A 27,569-nucleotide genomic window follows, 5' to 3' on the forward strand; every position below is an offset into this window, starting at 1 on the left:
TTGTTGTCTTTCTTTCATGTGGCATGGCATATCTGGGTGATACAGTACAACATTCACTCAGATGCCACCCATAATTGCCCAGGGTGTAACAAAAATGGTATCATATGATGTTTCCATGGTGAAGTTATCTCATTGAGCTCTCCATCCATTCTTATGGTTTTGGTTTCAAGTTCCATCCTCCTCCAGAGGAGAAGTGTTGGAACTGTTTTTTTTTTTCTTTTATTGATGTGAACAGCGACCCATCTAAATGTCGTACCTGATGGGCGGAGTTTTAGACTCACTATTTAGGGTAGCTCATAGGTACATGTACCTCTGGGAATGGAGAGCAGGGCCTCACTTATATTATGAGTCAGAAACATTTTTTTACAGTGCCAAAACTAGCCTCCCATTTGGAACTAAAACTATCTCACAACAAATACATGTCTGTCATTGCAATGCAAAAATTACGTTTGATGCCATATTTCTAAGCAGTAATTTATTTCAACCTCAAAGCAACTGCAATTCACCTCCAGGTACAGTAAATCCTAGAAAGAAAAGTTTGATGAGATATATGTCATTCTGTGTGCTGCATTTGCCCCCCCCCCCCACCAAAAAAAAAAGAAAAGAAAAAAAAAGTTGAAGGGATAGCAATATAGAAAACGTTCTACTAACAATGAAATGCAATCAAACCAACTCCCCTGTTGATTCAGAATAGGGCGATTCAAACCTGAACGTTTTTGTACAATCAATCTTCCAGGTGTAATCAAGATGAACTCTGAATACTCTTAATTTCAGTGCTCAATTGAATATTCCAGGAACTAAAATTCCGTCATCTTCCACGTGCACAGGTGCATCATGATAGCAACAAGCTTGATAAACGTACAGAAATATATAGAACATTGTACTACTAATACTTTCACACCACACTAGCAGATACGATAGACACTTGTCCTGGCATCACATTTCAAAGAACAATGTTGAAGTAACTCTACACTTAAATCGCCAGCATGTAGCCTTTATTATGCTTCCATTCCAGTTTCAGACCTTTTGATGGAAACTGTTTCGATAAGGCATGTCACATATTGTGTGTCCTTTTTTTTTCTTCTGTTTCTGCTCTGCAGACCACACAAGCAATGTCCACTTTCTGATACCCGAGATGGCTGATGGGTCACTTGACCGGTCAGATGCAGCTGACCAGGCCAGGAAGAAACTTCAGAGTGTGAGTTGTACCTGGACATCAGCATACAAACCAAGAGCATGGAAACATATAGTCACTGTAAAACCAGAAACGTTTGCGGCATGAAACATTCTTGGCATGAAACTTTTCGTGAATCGCCAACCATGGAAAAATTATGAGTGTACTACTGTACGAGCTGAAATTTTCGCCTACAGATATTTTCGCGAATTGCTACTTGGAGGACATTTGCGCGTGTTGTTAATTTCGCTGTTGCGACGGTCTAACTGAACGTAACTATTTGCGTGTTGTTATTTTCGCGGTTCAAAGGCGATTCGCAAAATTCACGAAAATAAAACCACCGCAAAAATTTCAGATCGTACAGTACATGTACTGTGTAGACAAAAACTTTTTTGTGCAATTTACTCTCACGAAATGCGGCTCCTTGCGATATTTATGAAAGTTTCATGCATGTGGAAATTTGTAGTGTCGCCATATCATAGCTGTAAAGCAAGAGGAGATGTAGAGAACCATTGTAAGTGGTAGTGACAGTTGATAAGAGACCAAAACATAGCAGTCTGCATTAGTGGCATGAGAGTATTCTTACAGGACTGGAGGAGTTACCAGAGTCTCTTGACAATCACTCTCCTTCAGTCTCTTGGCCGTGATCCAACAGAGACCCGTGGTAATGTTCAGGTGGCACTGGTGGTTTTCAAAACATGCCCAAGACCTTTTTGAAACTCTTTGAAGAATCTTGAGTGCCATTCTGGCATACAGTCTTACCGTGTCCTTCAGTTTGTAAAAAAAATAAATAAAGGAAAGAAAAATGCCCACTAAGTGGGTTGATAGGAACATGTCCTGAACTCTGACTGATTTATGAATGAAATCTTATCCCTGTTATCCTTCCTGCAGAAAAGGGCAAAGGGAAATTTGCTGGTTTTAGATTGTCTGCTACTGTGCATCCCAGTATGCTAGAACCTGATATGAATCTTTGGTGTCCTATAATCGTGGCCTTGCTGTAGATTTGAGAATGTTTTCTTGTAGCAAAATATAGACCATATTGACCATTCAATCCCCGAGTGCCGAGTTACATACACTGTACAAGGAAATAGTCATATGTTCAAAGAATTGTGACTTGTATCAAATCCAGTGTGAGAAAGTAGCCCAGGACACTGTCAGAAACTAACCAATTTATTGCTGATCTTGCAAATTCATGCCACAAACTCTTACACAGTTTGAGTATGAACACTCTATCAATTCATCTTCATGCATTCTATGCGATTTAAGAGTGTCTCTCATCTTTCACCCAATATGTTCTTGTAGTATATATATATATATATAGTATACATGTATATACATGATTACTTTGTTTGCCTGGATTTGTTTTTCTTTTGTTTCATTATTTTGGTCCACATTTCATTGTTGAAAACTGGTGCTGTAGCATCACAGCCAAGTCTCCTTATCCTAAAGGAAACTCCCTAAAAAATTAGATCTGTTGTCTTGACAGGAGAAAGTGAAATTCCCCTAATTTGAGAATTATATTTGCAAAGATACAAATGTAGGTGCATTTAGCACACAGAATGCTTTATGGATCCTTCCTAATTTTGATGAGTGGATGTTGGCAGCCTTACAGAGTTAAGAAAGACATTATATTTCAACCTCGTATCAGTGTCTTTGTCAAAGTTTCAGCCCTTGTAGTTTGTGACAGTTAGACACCTAACTAAGCACATTTTTATTCTCTTCCATTTTTAATCATCTGAATACATATTTGACATCTCTTTTCCAAAGAACCCCTCTCACCTTTTACTTCTGTGCAGGTGATAATGAAATCATTATGTTGCACTTGTAATCTTTTTTATATAATGTGAAGTAATGCAATATTCGAAAAATAACTGAAAAATGGACAAGAAGACAAGGTATAGATTTGCATATCATTTCGATCCCTGGTGTCAGTATCAAGTTTCAGGCCCTTCTATGTACAAACCAGCTTCTTGTAGATGATCTTCAAAACCTTTCTTTCCCTCGGGCCGGCATCCCTGTAACACCTGTTCTTGATCCTCTTGATTTGATGTTTATCCACAGTTGAGTAACCACCTCTTTGAGGAGCTAGCCATGGACGTGTATGATGAGGTGGACAGAAGAGAACTAGATGCCCGTAAGTCAGTCATCCTTTGTATGTCTTATAGTCGAGCAACTGACAACCCCTGTGGTAAATTGGTTTGCTCCATTACGCATCACTACAGTTTGCTCCATTACGCATCATTACAGTTTGCTCCATTACCCGTCACTACAGTGTACTGTAAAAGTGGACATTTTTGTGCATTTCGCGCAACCGGAAGCTAGTGCGAAAATAAAAGCACGCAAATATTTTTGCTAGCCATATGTTCTAGTAACTAACGTCTTGATACCGCAGAAAACAGGCCAAATTCATGTTAGGCGGCCGAGCACGAAAAAATTACTTTACACGAAAATGGTGGATCAAAATCAGTCACCATATCAAGGAGTAGTCCCGGTAGTGGTATTTATGTTGCTAAAAATGGTGAGCTACTACTGAGAGGAGCACACTTCCAGTAGAATCTACCAAGCAAGAATTCATTCTGCCATCTGCCGAGAATGGCATGCCGGTGTAACACAAGCTCTTTGCTACATTAGCACTAGAGTTACCCCTGTTGTTTATTCCTTGGCCCCCAGCAATGGTATACACAGATTTCATGCACTCAATTAAAGTGTGGTCAAGGATTACAATGAGTAACTAACACTAAAACGGACAAGCTTCAAAACACGGTTAGTATGTTAATTTCTACCTGTCATGTTAGTTTGCACAAGTCTGTGGTCAATTTCTGTTAAGTACAGTACATGTACTTCTTTACAAACGCATTGGAAGTCTAGTCAGTAGTGTCCCATAAGTCTCAGGAGTTTACTATTTATATGCCCTTTAGTACCCTACCTTCAAAAAAAAAAGGAAAAACAAATGAAAACAAATGAAAACCCCAAGACAAAACAAAACAAAAGAAAATCCCCATTGCTGTTTGTGTGCTTTTACATGTTGGAGTTTATGTGTTGGTGTTGAATTGTAGTGTGCCTGACTGTAAGACAACAGGCACCAAACAGTGATACAGTACAAGACAGATAAAATAGAGACACTCTGATGCAGAATGTAGTGTTCATTCCTTGAAAGTGGCCCCATAATGAAATCATGGGCACTCTCCAACATATCTTGTAGATTTGAAAGGCATCGTTTACCATTTGCAGATGAAACAAAAACCCAGCTTTAGTGCTTCAAAAATTATAGTTCTAAAATGTGAGTTAGGAATAAAAACAACCAGTGTAAAAAAGTTACTCAGTACAATCAATGTTAAGTATTGTATAATATACAAAATTAGAACAATAGTTATAATATAAGTGTGTCTAGACTAAACCATCTACAGTTATGGTTTAGTGAGAAAAATAGTTAAATCTCCTTATGTTTTAGGTGTAATTGCAAAATTTGCAAAATTTGTATATAGTAGGAGGTTTTCTGAACTGACCAACACATATGCATCAAACTCAAACATTTTTTTAAAATCACTGCTTCCAAATGTAAACAGTACCTTGAAAGGGTTTTTGTTTTGTTTTGCTTTTCTTTTTTCTTTTTTTGGCAATGTGCAGTACTACTGACTAGTGTCTGGTACACATATTTTTCCCATTTTATACATGTTGCCTAAATTAGGAATGTTACAATCAATTTTCTCGGTAATTCTAATGAAATTTGTGTGGGCAAAAATCAATGTGATTACATTGCATCTGTGGATTCACAGAGCTGGCAAATTGCCCTAATTTTGAAGGAGACCCCAAGAGAACATAATTATATATTCATTGTCCTGACAATAGAACATAAAAGCTGCCCTGATTTAGGTATTATTTTCAGCTATTTGGATGCAAGTAACACGCATGTATCATCCTTATTGCATTTTTTTTCTTTAATCTCCCTGATATTGATGTGTGGATGTTGATGGCCATAGATTGATGCCATATGTTGTCAAAAATGTCCTCATTTTTTTTTTCTTTTTCTTTTTTTTTACACATGCTGTTAGTGTATGAGCTGTTGAAAACTTTGTGATTAACAGGGGCAAATCCAAGAATTCTGTAAAGGGGAGGCACCTTTACAAAATTAAAGGGGATGCACGTGCTCCTCCTTCATTTTTTTTTTCTCTTTTTTTTTTAAAACAAAAAATAAAGAGGGGGTGCACGCCCAGTACGCATCCCTCTGGATCCGCCACTGATTAATGTTTGACTTGAAATGACTGTCTATTGCTTGTTTTGTCTGCTTCATCCCTTGTTGCAGTATGGGTGTCTCTGAACAAACCCAGCCTCGTTGGGGGTGACAGGTCGGTGCCGTTCTTGCCCCTCAACCCAGAGTTGTCTGCCACCAGGAATCAGGTAAGTCTCAAATATTGGGGTAAAGAAAGGGGGGGGGGGATGGGTGTAGGGAAACAGTATTTGGTTTGTCCCAAAATTACTCAGCTTTAAATTATTTTCTGTATGAATGAAAGTCTTGGAATAACCTCACACAAAAGAAAGGGAAGTCAGAAAGAAATGTACTAGTCTTTTAGAGAGACAAATGATTGTAGTGTGTTTTTTTTTACCTGTTGTAAGATTCGGAAATACCTGTGCGCTAAGTATACGGTCAACTATCTGCTCGTAGGCAATGATTGAATTTCAATGCAGTTATACCCAATGAAATTCAGTTTGGTTTTGTTTATCAAGTCAATTTCCAACTCACTCAGGAACACCATGCCACATGTTTGGGTTATCAAGACTGCAAGGATTTCAACACAAGAGGGAGTCCTATGCTTGTCACCAGACTCCAGATATTTATATTGAAGTAGCGTTGAAATCACAGAGAACTGAAACCACTAGTTAGTTGCAAGAAGTGGAATGATAATGAGAAAATCTGCCAAATCAGCAACAAATAAAGGCATAGGTGTCATGTGTACACCGTCATGCCAGCTGGTAGTTCTTTGAAAAGGGAGGAGGTATCTTTCTGAACAGCCCAGCAGGAATACATTGTACACTGTGTATACAGAATTCTGACCTGGCTTTAATAAATGAAAGTGAAATCTTTCAGTCAGTTGCTTTGTAGATACATGTGCAGAGCAAACATTGTTGTTGTTGTTGTTTTAAAGAAAAAAAGGAAGCAAACATTGACCTATCAGATTTTAAATCATAAAATAGATCTCATATGACCATGCTTGTAAATCTTTCCAAATTTTACCACTTGGTTCAAAAGCCTTTGTTAAGATGCCAAACATTGATTTTCATATTGTGGTATAAAGTTCTGGTCATTCAGTTCTCTGAAAGGATGAGTAATGTTTCTCTCACTCTACCTCCAAATTTCTACCTGAGAGAAATAGCAGTTTAATGCCACATATGTACAGTTCTGAGAAAATTGGCTTTGGAGTTTTGATGCAATTGAGCATACAGGAGATGTAAGATGGCATGTAAATAAAATGTGGTCTTTGTGTTCTATTATCCAGACATTCCCAGACTTTGAAATTCAATTGGGAGGTTGTTGAGATCAAACTGATATGAAATCTGTAATTTTTCAGCCAAATCAGCATACTTTGCAGTTTTGATGACAGCATCTGTATTTTAAGTATAATATGAGAACAGGTCACAAATTTTCTTTATATATATATATATATATATATATATATATATATATATATATATATATATATATGTATATATATATATATATATATGTATATATATATATATATATATAAAGCTGAATAAATAAAATAATGATAACAATAATAATAATAATAATAATTTTTGTGCCTCAAATTGTCATAGAGTTGCTATAACTCACCTACACGTAGATGCCAGTAATGAGAAATCAATGAGCTTGCTTTGTTCAGATCAGTCCACATTTGTTGCTGTGAATGACCCTTTTGTTTACAGTATCAATTGAATTTGAGATGATCTACCTGAAAGCATTAATGGGTCGTAAACACAAAAGTTTACTTGCTGTTGCATTATGAAACATCCGGTCCCTATAGGCAACAGATTGTTGCCCGTTATTCTTGTCTTTTATTCCCTGAGAAATAGTTTCACTTTCAAACTACGGTTTGTGCACGTAGTACAATAAATTGCTGGAGGTATTGTTCATGTATTCAAGTTCGAAATCTGTAAGAGTTTTTTTCTTTATTCTGGTGGTGTCATCGTTGCTTGTTACAGGGTCGGCAGAAGTTGGCAAGGTTCAGCGCGAGGGAGTTTGCGACTCTCATCATCGACATCTTGAAAGAAGCCAAGCGGCGGCAGCAGGGAAATTTGACCATCTCAAGACAGGGAGGTGAGTTTGGCCACATTGCAACCCTGTGGTGGAATGCATACGTGTGTGTCTGTCTGTCTCTCAGTCTGTCTGTGTTTTTGTGTGTGGTTGTACGTGGGTGTGAATGTGTTTGAGCTTGTGTATGTGTGTGCCAGAGTGTCTACATGTACAGTATGTGAATAGCCACCAACAATGACTACTCATAGAATGCACTTGTGTTGATTGTAACCACACCCTAAACGTGGATGTACTGATGTTAATCAATTAATGAGAAAAGTTTGAGCTTATTACAAACAAACAAAAAAAGATAGCACACACACTCACCACCACAGGCCATAATGCATTGTTCTACAATCATCACAGAATAATGTAGACATGTACAATCTTTGTCATGATCAAAATTTTCTGTGTATCAGCTGTGCTAACTTAATTCACTTAAGATGGCCAGAATGGCATTCATTTTGTTTAGGAAGGCATTTTGCATCATTCACCTTTGTGTAAGAATGTAATGTGAATTAGACACCATCTCAAAGTCATGAAAACCTGGTTACTTTTTGATATGTTCTGTGAGAAAAATTTTGTCAGAGTCTATTAAATGGTTTTATGATTTAGACTGTTATTTCCACAGACTTTCCACATCACCCAATATCTCATGATACTTCATTTTAAGATAGTGTGATGCAGGGTAATCATCAGGTATTATCGTCCTTTGTTTTCAACTCTCTGCTTCGGCTGCAGTGCAAATCGAAATCGTGCGAGAACCTCCGCCAGTCCCTCCAGCACCAGAAAAATCACCGACGTCTCCTAGCAACATGGCCTCCTGCATCGAGGATAACGAACCCCTCTACGACAGCGTCTGCTCCGATGATGACTATGACGACAATGACAACACCAACCTCAAGAACGGAGGGAATGTGAACATGGGTCACCATGGGAACCAAATATCTGGGGTAAGATTTTGGCTCTTTTCACTGTTTCTTTTAAGTTCCTTGATGATGTTGAGGCATGTTGTTTCAAATTTGTCCCAGTTGAAAGCCTGGTCACACAGCGCTTTACGGCTTAATCACGGCCAAAACCCATCAGAAAGTGGTCTCCCGTGAAGCAGACGATGTTGTTCATGTTGATGTCGAGTTTAAGACGAGCTACGGTCAATTTATAAACGTGGCAGGACGCAGGGAAAAATTGGAACGGCGTTGGACGCGGCAAAAAGTTTTGAACTGCTCAAAATTTTAGCTCGCGGACAACCACAGGCAGCACACGTGGTAAAGACGTGCAACACACGTGAAACACGTGTGATAATCCGTGTTCAGGCAGTGATTAGAACTTGGGGAGACGCGGTAAAGACGCGAAAGTCTATCGGTCTTTCACGGGCAGAGCATGGTGATCGGACGCGTGTCACGCGTTGGTAACACGGGAAATAGCGTGTGTTTAGCGGCTTATCAGTGACAAATGGATTTTTCCGTAGCCGTACACGTGGCCGGACGTGGTTAGCCGTGCTTAGGCAGTGCTTCAGCAGCGGAACAGCCACCGACGGCCATACCCCGTACAAAGCACGGCCAAACCAAAATTGACCAAAAATTACCAATTACGAACACGTCCACCAGATTTTCATAACTTTTTGTACGTGATTTAGACGTGGAGTGCTGTGTGACCGGGGCTTGATAGCTGATGAAGTCTCTGGGAGGTATCTGGCAAAGTAAGTGTAGCGGCAAACAACAATCAACATCAAATCAAAAAGTATGGAAAGTCTGTAAAGTGTTTCCATTTTCCATGTGAGGGAACTGTGGCAGAATTTTGAATGATGACAATCCAGTTGGCTCGCAAAGTTAGAATGTACATGTATTGGTCCATTTTATGGTTTATTTATTTGTTTATTTTTTTTTTTGAAATTGAATGTGAGCCTTATTATAGAATTTCCATGGCATCGGTCCAACTGGCTCTTGAAATAACAAGAAAATTGATAGAAAAAAGCTTCACATAAAAAACCCAGCAGCAAAGTATGAACAATAGCTACAGCAACAATATCAACAGCTAGCCAAAATATGACTGGTTGTGTTCATTCTGTATCTTCTTTACTTATTTTTCCATATTGTCTGTGATGACCTGTCCCCATCCATTCATCCCTACGATACCATTGAAAATGTTACTAGTTCCAATTTACACTTTCAATTCTTATGTTCTGTGAATAGCCTTGGGAAACAAAATTCAAATCCCAAAGAATTTTCAAGGTGGTCTGGTGTTTTCGATTTCATTTTAATCTGTCCATTATTCCATTTAGAGTCTTTTTTTTTTTCAATATGTCCTTTAACTACTCTCTTTTCTATAGCTTACTTTATTTTCAAGCTTCAAAATATGTCATTCTCCACCCCAATTTTTCTGCACTCTAGACTCTAAGAAAGAGAATGATGTTTGGTGCATTCAGCTGTGGAAGAGATAATAATTGGGCTATCAAGCCATGCTTGGGTTAAGAAGCAATAATTTCTTTTCTTCTTTTTGCAGATTAATTTCTTCCTTTAAACAGTGTCTCCCACAGGTATCGTGTTTAATGATACATACGTTGTACATCGTAGGTTGTGTTTTACCTTCTGAATAGTACCCTGTCTTGAGTAAGCATCAAACATTGCTCTACTGTATATTTCCTTTTGCTTCACACTCTTTTCTCTCTCTTCCTCTCTGTCCCTCCCTCCCCCTCTCTCTCTTGATCTATCTCTCTATCTATCTCTCTATCTATCTATATATCTATCTATTATCTATCTATCTACCTATCTATCTATCTATCTATCTATCTGTCTGTCTATCTATCTATCTATCTATCTATCTATCTGTCTATCTCTCTATCTGTCTATCTATCTATCTATCTATCTATCTGTCTATCTATCTCTATCTATCTCTCTATCTATCTATCTATCTATCTGTCTATCTGTATCTATCTATCTATCTGTCTATCTATCTATCTATCTGTCTATCTGTCTATCTATCTTTCTATCTATCTATTTATCTATCTGTCTATCTATCTATCTATCTATCTATCTATCTATCTATCTATCTATCTATCTCTCACTCAAGCCACAGTCACTGTGTGTTTCCTCCTGTGCACAGCTCCTATACATGTAGTGTACATGTATCTCACTCTAATTCCATCATCATTTGTGCGATTTCTTGATTGATTGATGCCTTGGGTGACTTCCTAGAATGTCATTCTCTGCCCCCCCCCCCCCCCCCCCAAAAAAAAAAAAAAAAAAAAAAGAGAGAAGAGAGACAGGAATAGCGCTGTGTCCGGCAACCCAATTAGACCCGAGCCCTGAAAAAGTTAATCCGCGTTCCAATTATAGATGTTCTGGGGAGCCTAATTTGGTGGACATGTTCTAGATTAATGACTTTTTTTCCCCCCTGCGTGCATCTGGTGGAAGCTAGCCGTTCGGATCCGGCGGATCCCCTCAATGTTGCAGCTTATCACATTTGTTGCCTAGGAGTGGGAGAACATGGATAGTAATCTCACTGTCTCAACTGTGCCTGTTTCCTTGCAACTTTGCAGGAAGACAGGACCAGTTGAGGGCATTAACCCTTTATGTGCCCACACACTTAGCTTAAGTTTAATCTTAACTTGCCAAGCTTTTTTTTTTTCATCAGCAGAGTCCTCCCCCTTCGACGTTTCGCGCAACAATTCTGCAACGTGAGAAGACCTCGTCATGAGGCTTCTTGACTTTTTCTTTCAAGTCTCCCGCAACTTTTGAGACCAAAGTTGCAATGTCCGCGCGTACCGTTATAAAGCCACATCCATTTTTATAACAGCATGTGACCCCAAAACATGCACAATTTTTGGATTTTGTGTACATTTCCTATGGAAAATATGTCTGTCATGAAACTCATAAAAACCTATTTTTACTATTAATCACTTTGATAGATTAATTTCATGCAAATTATGGTAGAAAAGTGGTCCATGACAATTTCCATTTAAAAAAAAAAACAAAGAAAAAAAGTAAAAAACAAAGAAATTCCGAAAATGTTTCTAGAATGTTGCTTCTTAATCTTAGAGAAGAATGTAATGATAGTCTTTCAATAATTAAAAAAAAATATATGTATATATTTTTCTGTAATGTTATGCAACATGCTTTGTGTGTTGCTATTTTTCAAATTTATAACCAATATATGTTTGTGTTTTTCCTTTCATTTTTTTTTTATCAGAGTTTTGTCCTGTTCTTTTTTTGTGGGGGGGGGGGGGGTCCTCAGAATATGTTTTTTTTGGCGTGCATCGTGTATGTTTTTGGTCTGCAGGTATTAACAGCTGTGACGTTAGCATCTTCAGCGTGCTTAAAATTTGAGAGAGAGAGAGAGAGTTGGAGGGGAGTAGGAGACAATGGTAGAAATGGGGGTGGTGAAACATAAAACGGATCGGAGAATAGGGGAGTGATAGTGATCTGTGTGGGAAGTGATTTGTAATGGCAGACAGATGACATATGGAAGCTATAAATATATGTACATTTACTCCTAGCAAGAGATGTAGTGAGGGTGGATGATGCTTTTTGTAAGCAGCATGGAATAATGGCCACTAAGGGGGGGGGGGGGGGGGGGAAACAGTGGTTGTATTGCGGAAAAAAGGAATTCAAACATTCAATGCTACTGTACATAGTCATTCATAGATACATGACTGAGTGGAGAACATGGTGTGTGCTCCACGCGGACCGCAAGATAGATAAAGTCTGAGGAAGGATAATCAATGGAGCAACATTCCAACATCAGAAACGAGATAAGAAGGGATTCATAGAAGATGACACCCCCAAGTAGAATAGAGCTACACTGTGCTTGTATGTTTGTGAGGGATTGTGGTAGAGTCCAATGTAGAGCTTGAAGACAAAGGCCCATCAGGTCATAGAGTGCATTATATACCTCATTTGGAATTGGATGAATCCTTGATTCTGATTAGTTGAAATTTGGGTCATAATTTCAACAATTGCCTTCAGCCCCATACTGCCCAGAAGTAGTAAGCTGTCCCATAGTACTAAACCCCCCTTGTTCGGTTTGTAGTGATCATACATATATTCACACATGCACGTACTATAATCGCTTGGCTTTCACTATTCGAGAAGTGACCCTTGTCCGATGTGAATGCAGTGTAAATATCTTTGGCAGCACAGATTTGTTAATCTGCTAGTGCCATTGCGATTGAAGTGGTGAACTTCCATTTAATTATATTGGGTGTATAAAACAGATATGGACTGCTTTTATTTCAGGCATTATTGATACCATTGTCCCACAGGATCTCAACAATGCCCTGAAAAGCAGTCCATATCTGTATACTAAAGTAGGGAAAGGTAGATATGTGTAGTAGCTGTGATCATGTGTAGAATCATTCTATCAGCCAAGATATGGCAAGACTTGGAAGATGAGACAATGAAAGAAGTTGACAGGACAAGACAGAACATAGAGTCACAAAAGAGGACAAGACAAGACAAGATAAAACAATTGGAAGGCAGGGAGAAGCCCAGATAAGAATACAAATAAAAAATTGTAAAGTTAGATGAAAGAAATAATGTTCAAAAAGAGATAAATCAGGATTAAAAAATGATAAAAAGGGTGAAAAAAACATGAGACAACATGATACATAGAACAAAAGAAAGCTTGTAAGTTAGGGCAAACAAAGCACAAAAAACAAGCTAAGATGAGAAAGACAAAAGGTGACAGTACCAGAAACAGTCAAAATCACATTGTACATTGTTACTATAAATGTATCCTTTTGATAGTGGCCTGTGTCACCCAGAATGAATTGAAAAGGGAGAAAGTTAAGAGAAGAAATTTAATAGTTGATAAGGTCATGGCTTTGGGGAAAAGATACAAATTTCCATAGAAAGTAAAAGGAAGCACATTTGTATTGATTGAAGGTTGGTCAAAATTTGTTGAAAGTAGAATGGAATGTGACAGGCACGGATACAGGCAGACCAAAAAACATTTGGAAATATATGAAGTGAGAAATGTTGATAGGACAAGGGAAAAGAGTGACGGGAGAGATAATAAAAAATTAGAGGAAAGAAGATTTAAGGCCTGGTAAGAGACTGAGAGGAAGGGTTCTAATGGGGAAAATTTCAGCCATAAGTCTGCCATAAACTCTGAGGAATAAATCCATCAAATTAGACAGCTGTAAAGTGTACAAAGTTAGAGAAACATATGACGGAGATGAACGTGGAATGGTGAAATTGAACCATGATAATCAAACAAAGAATAAACCAACAGTGGAACTCTCCATCTCTCCGTCCATACTGAATCAGCAGTTCTTGGGTCCTAGACCTGACCCATGGTCCTGTATAACGGTGTCCTTACATCCATCAAGCGTGCTGAAGGCCCTCGTCTCGGTCAAAACAGGATATTGGACCTTTCCCTTCCCCCGTTAGGTAGTGGACTGATCAGTGGCATCCACTCCTAGCCTTAGACTCAAGCAGGGAAAGCTTGCTTCTCGTAGTACTCGGGGATAGGGGGTAGTCCTGTCAAAAGTAAGATTACTGAACTATAAATAATACAGGTGTATCATCTCCCCCCCCCCCTCCCCCCCCCCCCCCCCCCCCCGATATCCAAGACATTAATATGTGGCCATGTGTTTTCTTTGAATCTTTTTTTTTTCTGCCTTGCTGATACATCATGATATCCATAATCACATATTCAACATGACTTGTATTTTGATATCCAGGATTGTTCAGCATGACTTACATTTTGGTATCCAGGATTATTCAGAATGGCTTTGATAGAAGAACATGAGATTGTACAGGCTGTTTCCTCATTGCCTACATCAACTGGAAAGATCTAAAGTCTGTGGAAATTTAGGATCTTGTAGATGATGGGTTAAACTTTTTTGTTGTTGTTGTTACCAGCATCCATGTACACTACCTTTATATCTACCCCTGAAATTGAATTATACAAGCAAACAAAATGTGTTTATAAATAAAAGACAATTGATATTCTGACAATCTTTATGTAAACTGGGAAAATTGTAAATGTATATTAAAGTGGCTAGAAGTAACACACAGCTTGTTTTAACCAGAGTTGAGCAAATATGAAAGTGTGTTTATGAAAGTATGTTTATGCCTCATGTTTATATTTAGCATACAGTGTTGATGTAACAGCAGTGAAAGTTAATTGATATGGTGCTTGTGATTTGCGTAACTGTAAAGCATATCATGCTAGTGCAGTTTGAAAAATGAAGCGTAGCCGCATAAATTGCAAAAAGGGAGAGTTTTCAGTGCACAAGAAACTTCTCTTTATAGTCCCTTGATTTGTGGATATTGGAGGAGATAGGAGGATTGCTGTTTAGCCTTTATGTGATTTTGAGGTCCATTGAATATCTTTTCTTTTCTCTTACAGGCAAGAAAGGTTATCAGTGTACAAGAAAGTATTCTTTACAGTGTTCATGATTTATGGAGATTGCAGGAGATAGGATTGCTGTTTAATCTTTGTGTGATTTTAAGGTATATTTAATATCTTTTCATTTCATTGCATTCCATTTCATCTGTAGAGTCCTTTTCACTCCCTTCTATCCCTTTTCATTTTATTTCATTCCATGCATTTCATTTAATTTCATTCCTTTAATTTCATTTAATTTAATTTCATTCCATTTAATTTCATTCAATTAATTTCATTCCATTTAATTTCATTCCAATAATTTCATTCCATTTAATTTCATTCCATTAATTCCATTCCATTTAATTTCACCTTCTCTAATGTCACAATCCCTCCATTCTTTTCTATATCATTGCAATCCATTTTTTATTTGTTCATTTCATAACATTTTGTATAATTTATTCTATCTCCACATCCAAACACCTGCAATAAAGACAGTCTTACAGATTTGCTCTTATGCGCACCAATTGAAGTTTTAATGTGGTTTGTCAGATAGTAGTGGTGAGGGAGGAAGGGGGGGCGGGTCAGAAGGGGTATGATAGGAGGGGGAGAGCATTGCCCTTTTTTCCTCTTCTGTAACCAATTTTACCCACATCCTAATCATAACATCCCATGGAAGGAACAGGGCAGGATTTCAGATAAAGTGGGATGGTCAGATCAGATTGCTTACTGCTCTGGTCAGCTTGGTCAGCAACAAATCAGTTAAAGAAAAAAAAAATAACCAGCACTCATATGCAGCATTTTTTCATACCCGAATAGGACTCTGCCTATGCACCTACATTAGGTTTTGATTACTAAACTGGCTCAACTCCACCACATATATCCCAAGTTCTTCTCCAACTAAATGCTCAAAGTGGATGCCTGGTATAGTGTTAAACCAGAAACATTCATGGCACTGGCATGAAATTTTTGCAAATTTGAGCGAAGGACCATTTTTGTGGAACGAAACTTTCACAAATTGCCACTAGCATTCAAAGCATTGTGTAGAAAAAAACAAAAGCTTCCACTTGCATTTCACTTTTGCAAGTCATGGCTCCTCACAAAAATTTGCAAAAGGGTGATGCTCGTGAAAATTTATTGTTTTACACTACATGTATTCAAATTCATGGGTTAATATTGTAGCTGTATATCTTGGAGGCGGCAGGTTAAGACTTAATGACCTCTTGTGTCGTGGATCTGCGTCAGATGACAGCTCAAGTGCCCTGTATGCCAAAAGCAACAAACAAATCAATCAAAACAAGATAGACTCACTTTCCTCTCTTGTCAAACTGATGTCATTATCTACATGTAAGTACTGTATCCCACAATTACATATCACAATGACATTGATACGCTCGTGTGATACAAGTAAGGCTGAAGAACATGCATGAATAGTCCACCGTCAATACAGGTTGTACTGTAAAAAAAAGAAATGAATAAATAAAAATCTTAGCAATTTTAGGAAATAGCAGCTTGTCATTTAGTGTCTGAGTAAAATGCCAAAGAAAAAAAAAAGAGCTGTTGTAAAACCTTTTTTTTTTTTTTTTTTTGCTTGATGTTTAATATCTTTCTGCGAAATGAGGTATGAGCAAATTTGGCAAAGGTTAATCCTCTGACGTGTGCACTCTACCCAAAAAGGTTTTTCTGAAAGTGTCCCAGGCACCGTGGAATCCCGCATTTTGTGAGTGGCAGGTAAACCACAACGTTGGTCATGATCACGTAGTATGAACGCCTGGTCAAAGTGTCATCGTTACTACCATGACTCAATGTGAGCTGATCATATCCCGATTACTGGCTTAAAAAAAAAAATGAATAAAAAAGGATTTTTTAATGTAGTTTTTTGGACTCAGATCAAACTTGATATTAGAAATTAACTGGAAGGTGTAAACCCATTTTTGTTTTCCTGTGCACGTTTATAAGTTCAAATTCGTTGTGATCAATTAACACCAAAATGCCAAGTGCTGTCAGATTTTCATTTTAATCTTGGATCAAATCATTCGCGCCAACCTCCAGTACAGTGATTAGAAACTTTAATGTTTGCTTGCTTCTCTCTCAGAGTACTTTTGTCTCATTATGCTCTTCTTTAGCCAATCACACTCTTCGTATTTAAAGGGATGGTATGGTATTGGTGGAGATGAGGATTGGGCTTTTAACTTTAAACTTTAACTTTTAACTTTTAACTTTACGAGACACCAAGAAACCACCGAAGAAGTAATACAGAGCATACCATTCCAAAGGGGAATTCACTAGATGAAAATCGGTTTTGGAATGGCTGAGACATCCCGAAACAAAGTAAAACAAAGTGATCATAATAAAAGGTGGGTCCCACCTTTAATGAGGATTGCCTGTTTTGGGTATCTCAGCCATTTCAAAACCAATTTTCATCAAATAAACATTGAATTCCTCTTGGAATTCATGCTTTTTCATATTTCATAAAAGATTTCTCATTATCTCACCAAAATATGTTAGAAATCTGAAGTTTGGTCTCAACCAAAAGTATATGATCCCTTTATTAAAATAGAATTTTGACAGAAATGATGTTTGATGTCTCTGATCCAGCTACTCTGCCTTAGACCTTCCCTCAACCTCTTCTTAGAACCAAACCAGTGAGATCCCCTAAGGGATGGGATGCTCTCGAACGACTTCAAGATGAGAACCTCAGAAGGCTTTGTTAACTCTATGCGTGCCACAATTGCAAATTTTTGTTTAAACTCCCAACCTCGCCCAGACCGATCTGTGTTTTGAATACTTGCCATTTGCACGAAAAGATAGCCGTAGCTTTGTCATAACATTTACATCACAAAAAGATTTTCTCTACAACTTTGCCACACTGCATCCCTTGGAGAAACACTTCTACAAAAAGTTACATGTTTTCCAAAAGCTCTCATGCATTGCGATTTCTGAATAATATGGAATACAAGGGGTTTGCACCACGGCACACAGAGTGTTAATTTGACCTTTTTGATAAAAATATGTTCATGCTCGACTCAGATGGTCAGATGGCAGATACAGTGGAGCTTGAAGAAGTGGAATTTACAGCTGGCAACATCATTACTTAGAAATAATCTGATGTGATCATTTAATTTGTATGAAGCTCTGCCGAAAATACCACTTCCAATCAGTAACATGTAGATGCTTTAAAACAAAAACAAAAAATCCAACGCACATGGAGGTGACGGCCCAATGTTTTCTTGATTTTGTACCATTATATGTACATTGTATCATCCCCATTTAAATTCTAAGCAGACATTTTCCACCTTTTATTTTACTAGCTGTGAAAAATCTGAATGATGTAATATTCCAGTTGAGTGATTTGATATCTGGAGTTGTGAAAAACTAAATTGTGGAACATCCAGAAGTCCACCGTTACTTCCCCCTAGCTCCCCCCAGTATTGTTCAGCTAGGTGCTATAGTTTATCCCCTTTGATACCCCAAGATACTTTACTCTTTAAGACCACAAGTTCCCCCCTAAGACACTTCTTGAGAAGTGATATGAGGGGGGAGGACTTTGCTCCACAGAGGCACTCAAGAGACAAAGAGATGGTGGATGATAGTCCCACGCATTGTATTTGGTGTCTTGGCACAGTTTAGTCACACATGACTCACCCCAACGCAGTACCGGGTTCTCGCCCTCATTGACGTCAAGGGGAGACCACAAGTGGTAGAGGGAGTCCCACTTGCACTTCGAGAGGCTGACGATTAATCAAATCAATTACTGGAACCACATGTCGGGGGCGGTGCTACCCTGGCTGGGAAACCTAGCTGTTGCGTAAGAATGTCAAGGATTCTGGTGTTTAACCCGTGGCACACTAAATCACGAGTATACTTGGGCAGGTGTCTATGGGAAATGTGTGTTGTAGCAAAGTCAGCCCGTCCTTAATGGGTTAATGTCATCCGAGTGCAAGAGACAAGGGCAGTTTGGCTGCTAGTTAAAGGGGACAGTTTTAAAAATAAAATGGAAGGATTACATGTATATAAACTAATCCAGTTGGGCACGTGGGCAGGCTGTTTACGAGACAATGCGCATGGACGTGCCAAATTGGAAAAGTGCAGAATCGTAATCAACCAACCTGCCTAGCCCATATTTAGTCACGATGCTGCTGCAGAGGTATTGTTCCCTCCAAACCTGTTGTTTCTGCTGTGTAATGATAAGCATGATGTCAGCTTGGCGGCTTTGAGAGGAAAGGATAGCCAATGTGCAGATACCTTTGTGTACCCCATTTACAGCAAAATCATTTGATACTTCTGTTTTCATCACCCAAATGCATGACTGCAATTATGTGAAAGTCAAGACAGCAGTGCATTTTGTTATTATGGAAGGCATTTTGAGACTCAGTTGAAAAGTTCTAGTAATAAAAAAAAAATCGAACAGAGGAAAAGCTCACTGAGATCATACAGACAATTATGTTGGCATGTATTCATCATGTTAAACTTGGGCCTTTAAACTTCAAAATTGTATTTAATACCACAAAAATGTTGCATGTCTTGAGAAAGAAAAAAAAAGCCACATAGAAATTAAATGAATATCAGAAACGAGTGCCTACGTCTGAAATGGCTGATTCAGGTCTTTTGATGAGGCAATCATTGAATGAAACAAGTCTCTACAACATCAAGGCTAACATCACAATGCTTTGATGGTGATATTGGTTTTTCTCGCCATCTTCTATCTCACATCCTTGACAATGTGACAAGAGAGTGTAAATGGTTATTCGTATGGGAAATGAGCATACTATGTTGTAAATCTTTCTAAAGGATTTGTTGTATTTCAGAGGCAGCGATTTAACACAGTACTATAAGACCAGAAATGTTCGTGTGCAGTGTAATTTTGCAAATTTCACAAGAACCAAGATTTGCAATTAAAATGCAAACAAGATTTTTGTACCTACTCTACAAATGTGAAATGTATGTGCATTGAATTCCAGTTGCTATTCACAAAAATTTCGTGCCAGGAAAAAGGCTGCCAGCTCCAATTTCGTGAAAATTTCATGCCACACAAATTTCTTGCTTTAAGGTATTCCACTGCCGATTTTTCCAGGAATTTTAACCATGTTTGGCTTACCTTTAAAGTGATGCATTTAATCTGATATGCTGTGCTTTGTAACTGAACACTGTGAGCTTTTCACAAGTTGTCAGTTGTTAAGCAGCTGGCAAATTACAGTCCTTGTGTGCATTCGTCTTTTTCTTCAATTGATGTATAAACTGCTTTTCACACTCCTTCCTCTACAGGCAGTGCTTGATTTTATCTCGTGCAGTTGGTCAAATTATCTGGAAAGTGACGCAGAACACAGCAGGCCTCCATTGTTGGAGGAACCTTGAAAAACGATTTGAATCACAGCATTTTGGGGGAATTTTGCCCTGGCAATTATGCATCAGATGGGTTTAGAAGAGGCATGGGAGAAGAGGTGGGGGGAGGGGGAGGGGGGAGGGGGAGAAGAGAGGGAGTGAGTGAAATTTGCAAGGCCTTGCAGTGCTCCCCGCCCCCTTAAAGTCCTAGCTTGAGTTAACAACAGGTATTGGTGTGTGTCACATAGCGTTTGCTCTGGACTCATTGTCTTTTGGAGCATCATGAGGCACCTGACACTCCCAAGCCTTGTCCCACTGGATGCCCCCGTCTGTGACAGCCACCTGCTGGCAGAGATTGCATCAAAACTTTTCGTTGGAAACAAAAAGACACTTGTTGCTTCAAATCCTGTGTATAATATGAAATGGCCACCTCTTTATTGCACACAGCTGGTTGATACTTTTGGAGATCATATCTTCGCACTGTGAAGTGATCACCATCATTCAAACTTTCCTCATCTTCACAAAGATTTCTTTTCTTTTCTTTTGCCCAGTGAGAGAGGGGGACAAAGAGCAAAAATTGATATGTGAATGATGAGAGAATAAAATGTAAGAAAAAATGTGCCTCATGCATTGACCACGAGTTATACTGTACATCATCTAGGTGGTACACTGTATACTATGATTACAAATGTATGCAGAACTCAGGCTGCAAATAAAAATTGCTTCTGGCATGCAAATGTTTGGATATGCAAATTGCTTTCAACCGTTAAATAAAGGCCACCTGTCTGAAGTATTCACTTCAGACCTAGTCACCATCTCCCCTTCTTTACTCTACACACTGTATATATCGCGATGTTTTTATTTTCATGAATTTTACGAGTCGGGTGCTATTCGCGGAATTTGCAACAAGCAGAAATGCTAACTCTGAGCCCAACATGAATGCGGTGTGCACGCATACATTTTTCCGTTCATCACTGTACATCCTAATCGCAAATTTAACCACTTGCGAAATTGTTGAGAAGTCCAGAATTGCAAAATTTAGACTTGTTAAATATATGGCATATACAGTATGCTGTAAAATATAAATCATTATTTTTAAAGGGAGCATACATGCAATTTATTTACCACAGGCAGTTTTTCTGCGTATACTGTGAAATGATGCTCTGCTTTGCTGAAATCAAAGATGTCAATATTGCTTGTACACATCTGTATATCATCTCTTTGTATGTTACTGTGTGTACATGCCTTGTTTGCACACCATGCATGGCTGAAGACGCTAGGCAGATTATAGGTTATAAATGAGTTCGTAGAGAGATTGAGAGAAAGATAAATGGAGAGATAGATGGATAAATGAATAAATGAATGAATGAATAAATAAATGAATAAATAAATGAATGGGTAAATGGATAGATAGACTGATAGATAGGTAAATAGAGAGAGGAAAAAAGAGAGATCCATAGAAAGATACTAGGTAGATAGGTAGATTGATAGATAGGTATATATATATATATATATATACATGTATATATATATATATATATATATATATATATATATACAGATAGATGGAGAGACAGAGAAGGCGAGTCATGTATCCACGATAGACAGACAGACAGATAGACAGACAGACAGACAGACAGACATATTTCCAGAGAACAAATGATGTACCTTACTCTCTAACATGCTCTCTTTTTTTATTCCACTCTCCCTTTCTCACGTATGTGTGCATTGTAGTACGGCCATATCCCGAGGTGACAAAAACTGTCCACTCGAGCCGTTGGCGCTCGGTGAAAATTAATTACTTCCCGTTCTCCTTAACTGCCCCCACCCCCCAACCACCAGTAGCCCTTCCTATCCAGTCAGTATGTAAACATCCTTCTCCAGCCCCCTCTACCTACTACTTTTTTTTCTGTCTCTTTTTTTTTTTTTTTTTGTCCTCCTTCACCAGAGTTGTAAACCTCCCCCCTATTAAAAACTCTTCGTGCCGATGGCAGACTGTCAAAGTCTGCGGAGGGTCCCTGAGACGTAGCGGTGACACTTGCGATAGACGTCAGCGCGAGAGAGTCGTTGGTGAGAGCGTGCAACGAGCGATCGAAAACTCTGTGTGTCAGCCGTCATCTTTGGTTTCCGTCGTACAAATTCCATGTGGATTCTGCTCTTTTCTCTTCTACAAATGTGTTGTTGATTGATTCCGTTCGTCAGATTTGCAGAGGACAAGCTATTAGAGAGTGAAGTGCATGATTGTGAATACATCACAATGCTGGCCCGGGCACTTTTAAAACACATCTTTCATCAGAAGGTAGTGTGCATGTTACAGTCGGGTTTCACAGAGATACAGTATCTGCATCAGTTGTGAGTTTACACAATGATTGTTGTAGGCATGGCAACGACTGAAATCACAGTGATTGATTTGTTGTTTCAACACTGAAATTGATTAAGCATTAAAGAGTAATACAAAACTTCAGCCAAATAATGCTCTGTGCCTTTAAGATTGCATTTTTCTGAAATATGGATGTGGTTTACTTTGATTTTTGGTTCAAGGCTTTTACGACAGTTACTCAATAGTCCACTATGTGTAAATTGTCACTTTGAAGTCTGCAAAGTGTTCCCCATACAATGTGCTAGGATGTGGACTCATACAGTCTCAGTTTGATTATTGCTTGTGAGAAGCAGTTGTGCCTCTTGAGGAGCTGTCGTGGCTCAGTGGAAAAGATCACAGGACATCAATTGTGAGGTCCCTGGTTCAAGTCCCCCTGTCTGTCCAGTTGTGCCCCATGGCAAAGCATTTTATCCTCAACTCCTAGTCGTCCAGTGAGGATGACCTTTGAAGCTCTCAGTACTGTGGTTGCGTGCTTACAAAATGAAGCATTCAATGTTTCCATGGTAGTAAAACCGTCATTTTATGCTTGATGTTCCATGTCTTTCTGTGAAATGAGGTATGAGCAAATTTGCCAAAGATTAATTCTCCAACGTGTACACCCTGTCCAAAAGAGCACTGATCAGCAACATTAAACAAGTCATAAATCACTTCAATTCATCATTAAATGCATACTTAAGTACTTAGCACAGGAATGTAGACATTATTCCCCTGTCCTTTTTTCAGTTCGGTATTTGTTTCATTTTATAGCATGCTATATAGTGTCATGGTATTAGTTTATGGTATGATATTAGACAATAATATAAAGATGAGGTTGTTTTATTTTTCTTATTCCTATCACCTACTACAAATCTAGCTTATATGATAGCAGCAGGATATTTGTTCTATGTCAACAGTGAAGTGCCATATATTTTGCAATGACATTAATACGCTAAACTACGGGTGAGATTGATGCATTAATGTTATGATTTATGTTTTTATGATCTTGTCATTCATTTGGCAGGCTTTCCTTGGTCAGGACTATTGATTCTTTTTATTTTTGTGGTTGATGTTATTTTGTCATCATTCTTCTTCCGGGGATAATCTGCCTCCTTCAGTTGCCCCTATTCCTTTTGATTCGGAAAAATCATCAACTTCTTATTAAAGTTCTGATGTAATGTTTATGGTACCCAATGGCTGCGTTAGCAAAGGTAATTATTTGTAGAGAGCTGTTCCGTATTTGTTGTCAAAGATCCATTTTGAAAATGGATACAGATTCCCACACTTGAGGTGTAGGACACGGAGAAGGTTTGCCTGCAAAAACTACCCAGACCCATGTAAACTCCAAGACTATACGAACTTTGATCTGTGTAGTTTTAGTCTTGTCTTCTGGTAATTGTAACTTTACCATCATATTTCTTGAGTGATACCTCCTGTCAAACATTTTATCCTTGCTATCTCATTCTGATCTTTGTTGTTTTATTTCTACCTCCCCCAAGGGAGGGGGTGATATGCTTTCATCAGCAATTGTTTGTTTGTCAGTTTGTTTCTTTGTTTGTTTGTCTATGTGCAAAATATCTCAAAAAGTTGTGAAAGGATTTACAAAATTTGCAGGTGGAACTTACATGAAAGGTTGAGAATGACACAAGGAACAGATTGTTAAATTTTGGTAGTGATCCGCAAATTTGTATGGATTTTATGAAGGATTTTCAATATTTTGACAAGTACGGTCAATGAACTCAGGAGTTCAATGTTTGCATTTCTTTTTTTTCTTTTTTTTAGATTTGCTTATGTGCACTAAAAGTGCATGCTGTAGTTCCTGCTAGGACGAGGCACGCCGCACAGCTGGAAGTTGACGATGTAACAAAAAGCTTCTGTATTGGTAAATTGGGCGATTTTTAACATGCATACATGTACAATGTACGTACAGTATGTATCCTTTTGGGGAAAGTCACTGATCTTAATGGAATAACAAGATTAGTGATGGAAATGAGCTGTTTGGCAGAGGTCTGCACTCTCAGAGTGCTTTTATAGTTTCACATTTGTGCTTTAAAAGTGTCTGCATGGTATATTATTTTTTTCATCATTTCCTCAGACTGGCGGCTCATCAGAGCTGTGTGATGGCTCCGTCTCACTGGATGAGTACCTGGAGATGAAGCAAAAGCTGTCCAATGCAGAGGGCCGCGTCCAGCATCTCCTCAACATGAACAAACGTCTGAATCAGGATGTTGCCATGCTACAGTCTATGGTGAGTCTCTGGCCACATGGCCAATAATGGCAGACCTTGTACCTAGGCTCTGTTTCATAAAACTGTTCGTAAAGTTATGCACAACTTTACAATGACTTAAATATGGCAAGCCAAGTGGATTTCCTAATCATTGTTAATTTCAATAGTCAGAGTTAAAATTTGCAGGTGATAATGATTATTCTTACATCTTATCACAAGTTTTAATAGTTGAAAGAGTATTTTTGCTACAATGAAGATGAAATATTGACATACAGTCATACTTTGTAAAAATGTAAGGAAAAAAATGAGCACACACATTAGCACTTCATATTCAAGTCTTTCATAATCTCATGCGTAACTTTGTGAACAGGTTTATGAAACAGGGCCGAGGGGGGTGTTTCATCAACGTTTGTCAGCGCTGTCAGCGCTGTCAGCGCTGACAATTTCAGCAAAATCCTTGGTTTTGATTGGCTGAGATGCTCTGGTCACTGACCGTTACTATGGTGATTCAAGTTGTCAGCACTGACAAACGTTGATGAAACACCCCCCAGGTGTCAGGTATCAGGCGTGATAGTCAAGCCTTCGAGGTTTTCTGTCACACTCGCATATCTTACAAGCTTTTTTTTCAAGTCTTTTAAAAAAAAAATCCAAAAACAAATTTTGATCACCAAAAGGTCACATTTTTGAACAATCTTTTTTTTTTTCAGGATAAGCCAAAATATTATATGGTTCTGTGTTTGTGTGTCCATTTTTTGGGGGTGGGGGATTGTAATGTCAGTAAGATGGAGTGCAGTTTAAGATAGGGTGTGGTAACGAAAAACCTGACGTATAGAGTAGAAATAGTCACGGCACTTCTCACCACAGAGTATGACACTGGACCACTTCCCAATGTCTTCAAATATGGGGAATACCTCTACCGCAGAAATTACTCGTACTCACTGTCAGATTACTAATAATAGCAAGAGGGACGTAATCCAGGGAGATTAATTTGGTCGAAGCTTTGTGGTCAAGAATATTGGCAATCTAAGGTGACATGGGGATGATTAAAATTAGTTCCCCCTGAATTAGTCAACCTGTGTAAAGACGTAGGCTGGAGGGGTGGATTCCCTTTGTTGTCTGCCTGGGGTGGAGTTGGATGGGATAGCGTCATCGCTCACCGGTAGCAAAATTTCGCATGACGTTGACCCCTACTTTGTCACTGTGGGTAGCAAGCAGAAGTGCCAACTAAAGAAAACATACTCACCTGATAATTACATGTATCTATGGCTTTGATGGGAGCCCCACTTAAACCTGTTGAAGACTAGTCCCGAATATACTTGGGCAGGTGTCTATGGGAAACGTGTGCTATAGCAAAATCAGCTCGTCCTCAATGGGTTAAGAGTGGCAGTCCTTTACATATGTTGATTTCAACACATGATTGAGACTCCAGCCCACCTTAACTCGTTGAGGACAAGTCCCGAGTATACTGTAAAATGCGGAATGTTTGCGTGCTTTTTAATTTCTCGAGAGCCGAGATTCGTGAAATTAAAATGCACATGAAAGTTCTTGTCTACACTATGCATTGAATGCCAGTGGCAATTAGCGAAAATTTCATACCGCAAAAAAGGCCGTCGGCTCCAATTCACGAAAATATCATGCCACGAATATGTATATCTTGTTTTACAGCACTCGGACGAATGTTTATGGGAAATGCGTGTTGTACCAACATCAGTATGTCCTAAACGAGTTAATAGGGCCATTGCACAGTGTACATTGTATCTTGACACACCATTGCTGTCTCTCATTTATGTCTCAATATGATGACTAAATTCAGACAAACAATTGTAGATATTTCATTTTCTTCACCATAAATGCCTTTTGACAACACATCCCAGATAGGAGACTGATAGTCCACAGTGCTAACATTTGATGCATGCCAGTGGGATTCATGGCGTTTGTTGGACTGCATGATAGTGCGGCATCCTGTTGGTGGTAAAGCCAATGCCTCACACTCACACGTTGGTTCATTCTGGTGTAAGCCGGACAGTCAACCTTGCTCACATTGCTCACATGCACTCTCTTTCAATGACTGTGTATATATGTTTGTATTTGTATGTGTATGTGTGTTTGTGTGTGTGGGTGTGGGAGGGGTTAATTCAGGTCACCACTTATTAAAGGGGTAGCTCCATCTAAACAGGAGAACAGTTGAGAAAACATCATACCATAAAACAGACAGAGGAAGCAACATGAAACCACTCACTTTGATTTCTGCAGAGAATGTTAAAGGGGATGGCTAGTATTCAACTGATCAGTGGGAATCAGTGGGAATGCTGGAGGATGATTGTTCCAATCCTTGTTAGGTTCATTTAAGAGTACATTATATATCTATTGTTGTGTGAAAATTATTTGCTTCAGAATGGTCTCATATTCTAGTAATGTCCAGTCTAATGTTTCCAGGTTGGCGTGCCTGGTCAATGACGGGGCATTAATCTGCACATTACTTGAATATGAGACCATTCTGAAGCAAATAATTTTCACACAACAGTAGATATATAATGTACTCTTAAATGAATCCCACAAGGATTGGAACAATCATCCCTCAGCATTCCCACTGATTCCCACTGATCGGTTACTAGCCATCCCCTTTAAAGTGGATGCCATGCTGGAGATAAACACCAATGTCTGAAACAAGTCATCATTACCTGTATGACTCCTGGCAGTTTTTATCTTGACGAGACGGTGATGAGACTGGGTAAAATGTATTGTTAACATTCATAGTTATTAACCCATTATCCATAGAACCTGACGATCCTTGTACAACGTCAATGGAAATTTGGGAGTCCAGCGGGAAACCATTGAAACATGAAGAGCTGAGACAGTGAGAATATTT

General features: G+C 38.6%; 1 protein-coding gene across 1 annotated transcript in view; it reads left to right on the plus strand.

The window, feature by feature from the left end:
* LOC139736692 (ARF GTPase-activating protein GIT2-like) overlaps nucleotides 1-27,569 on the plus strand; it is an 83,415-nt gene that overhangs the window by 48,200 nt on the left and 7,646 nt on the right. Inside the window, exons 8-13 of the mRNA XM_071647440.1 lie at nucleotides 1,101-1,198; nucleotides 3,236-3,308; nucleotides 5,478-5,572; nucleotides 7,376-7,490; nucleotides 8,208-8,419; nucleotides 24,569-24,721. Coding sequence (XP_071503541.1) covers nucleotides 1,101-1,198; nucleotides 3,236-3,308; nucleotides 5,478-5,572; nucleotides 7,376-7,490; nucleotides 8,208-8,419; nucleotides 24,569-24,721 — 746 coding nt within the window. The remainder of the gene's footprint in view (nucleotides 1-1,100; nucleotides 1,199-3,235; nucleotides 3,309-5,477; nucleotides 5,573-7,375; nucleotides 7,491-8,207; nucleotides 8,420-24,568; nucleotides 24,722-27,569) is intronic.

The sequence above is a fragment of the Diadema antillarum genome, unplaced genomic scaffold (genome assembly GCF_040938485.1).
Source record: "Diadema antillarum isolate AM-2024a unplaced genomic scaffold, OU_Dant_1.0 seq00000662_RagTag, whole genome shotgun sequence".
Lineage (NCBI taxonomy): Eukaryota > Metazoa > Echinodermata > Echinoidea > Diadematoida > Diadematidae > Diadema > Diadema antillarum.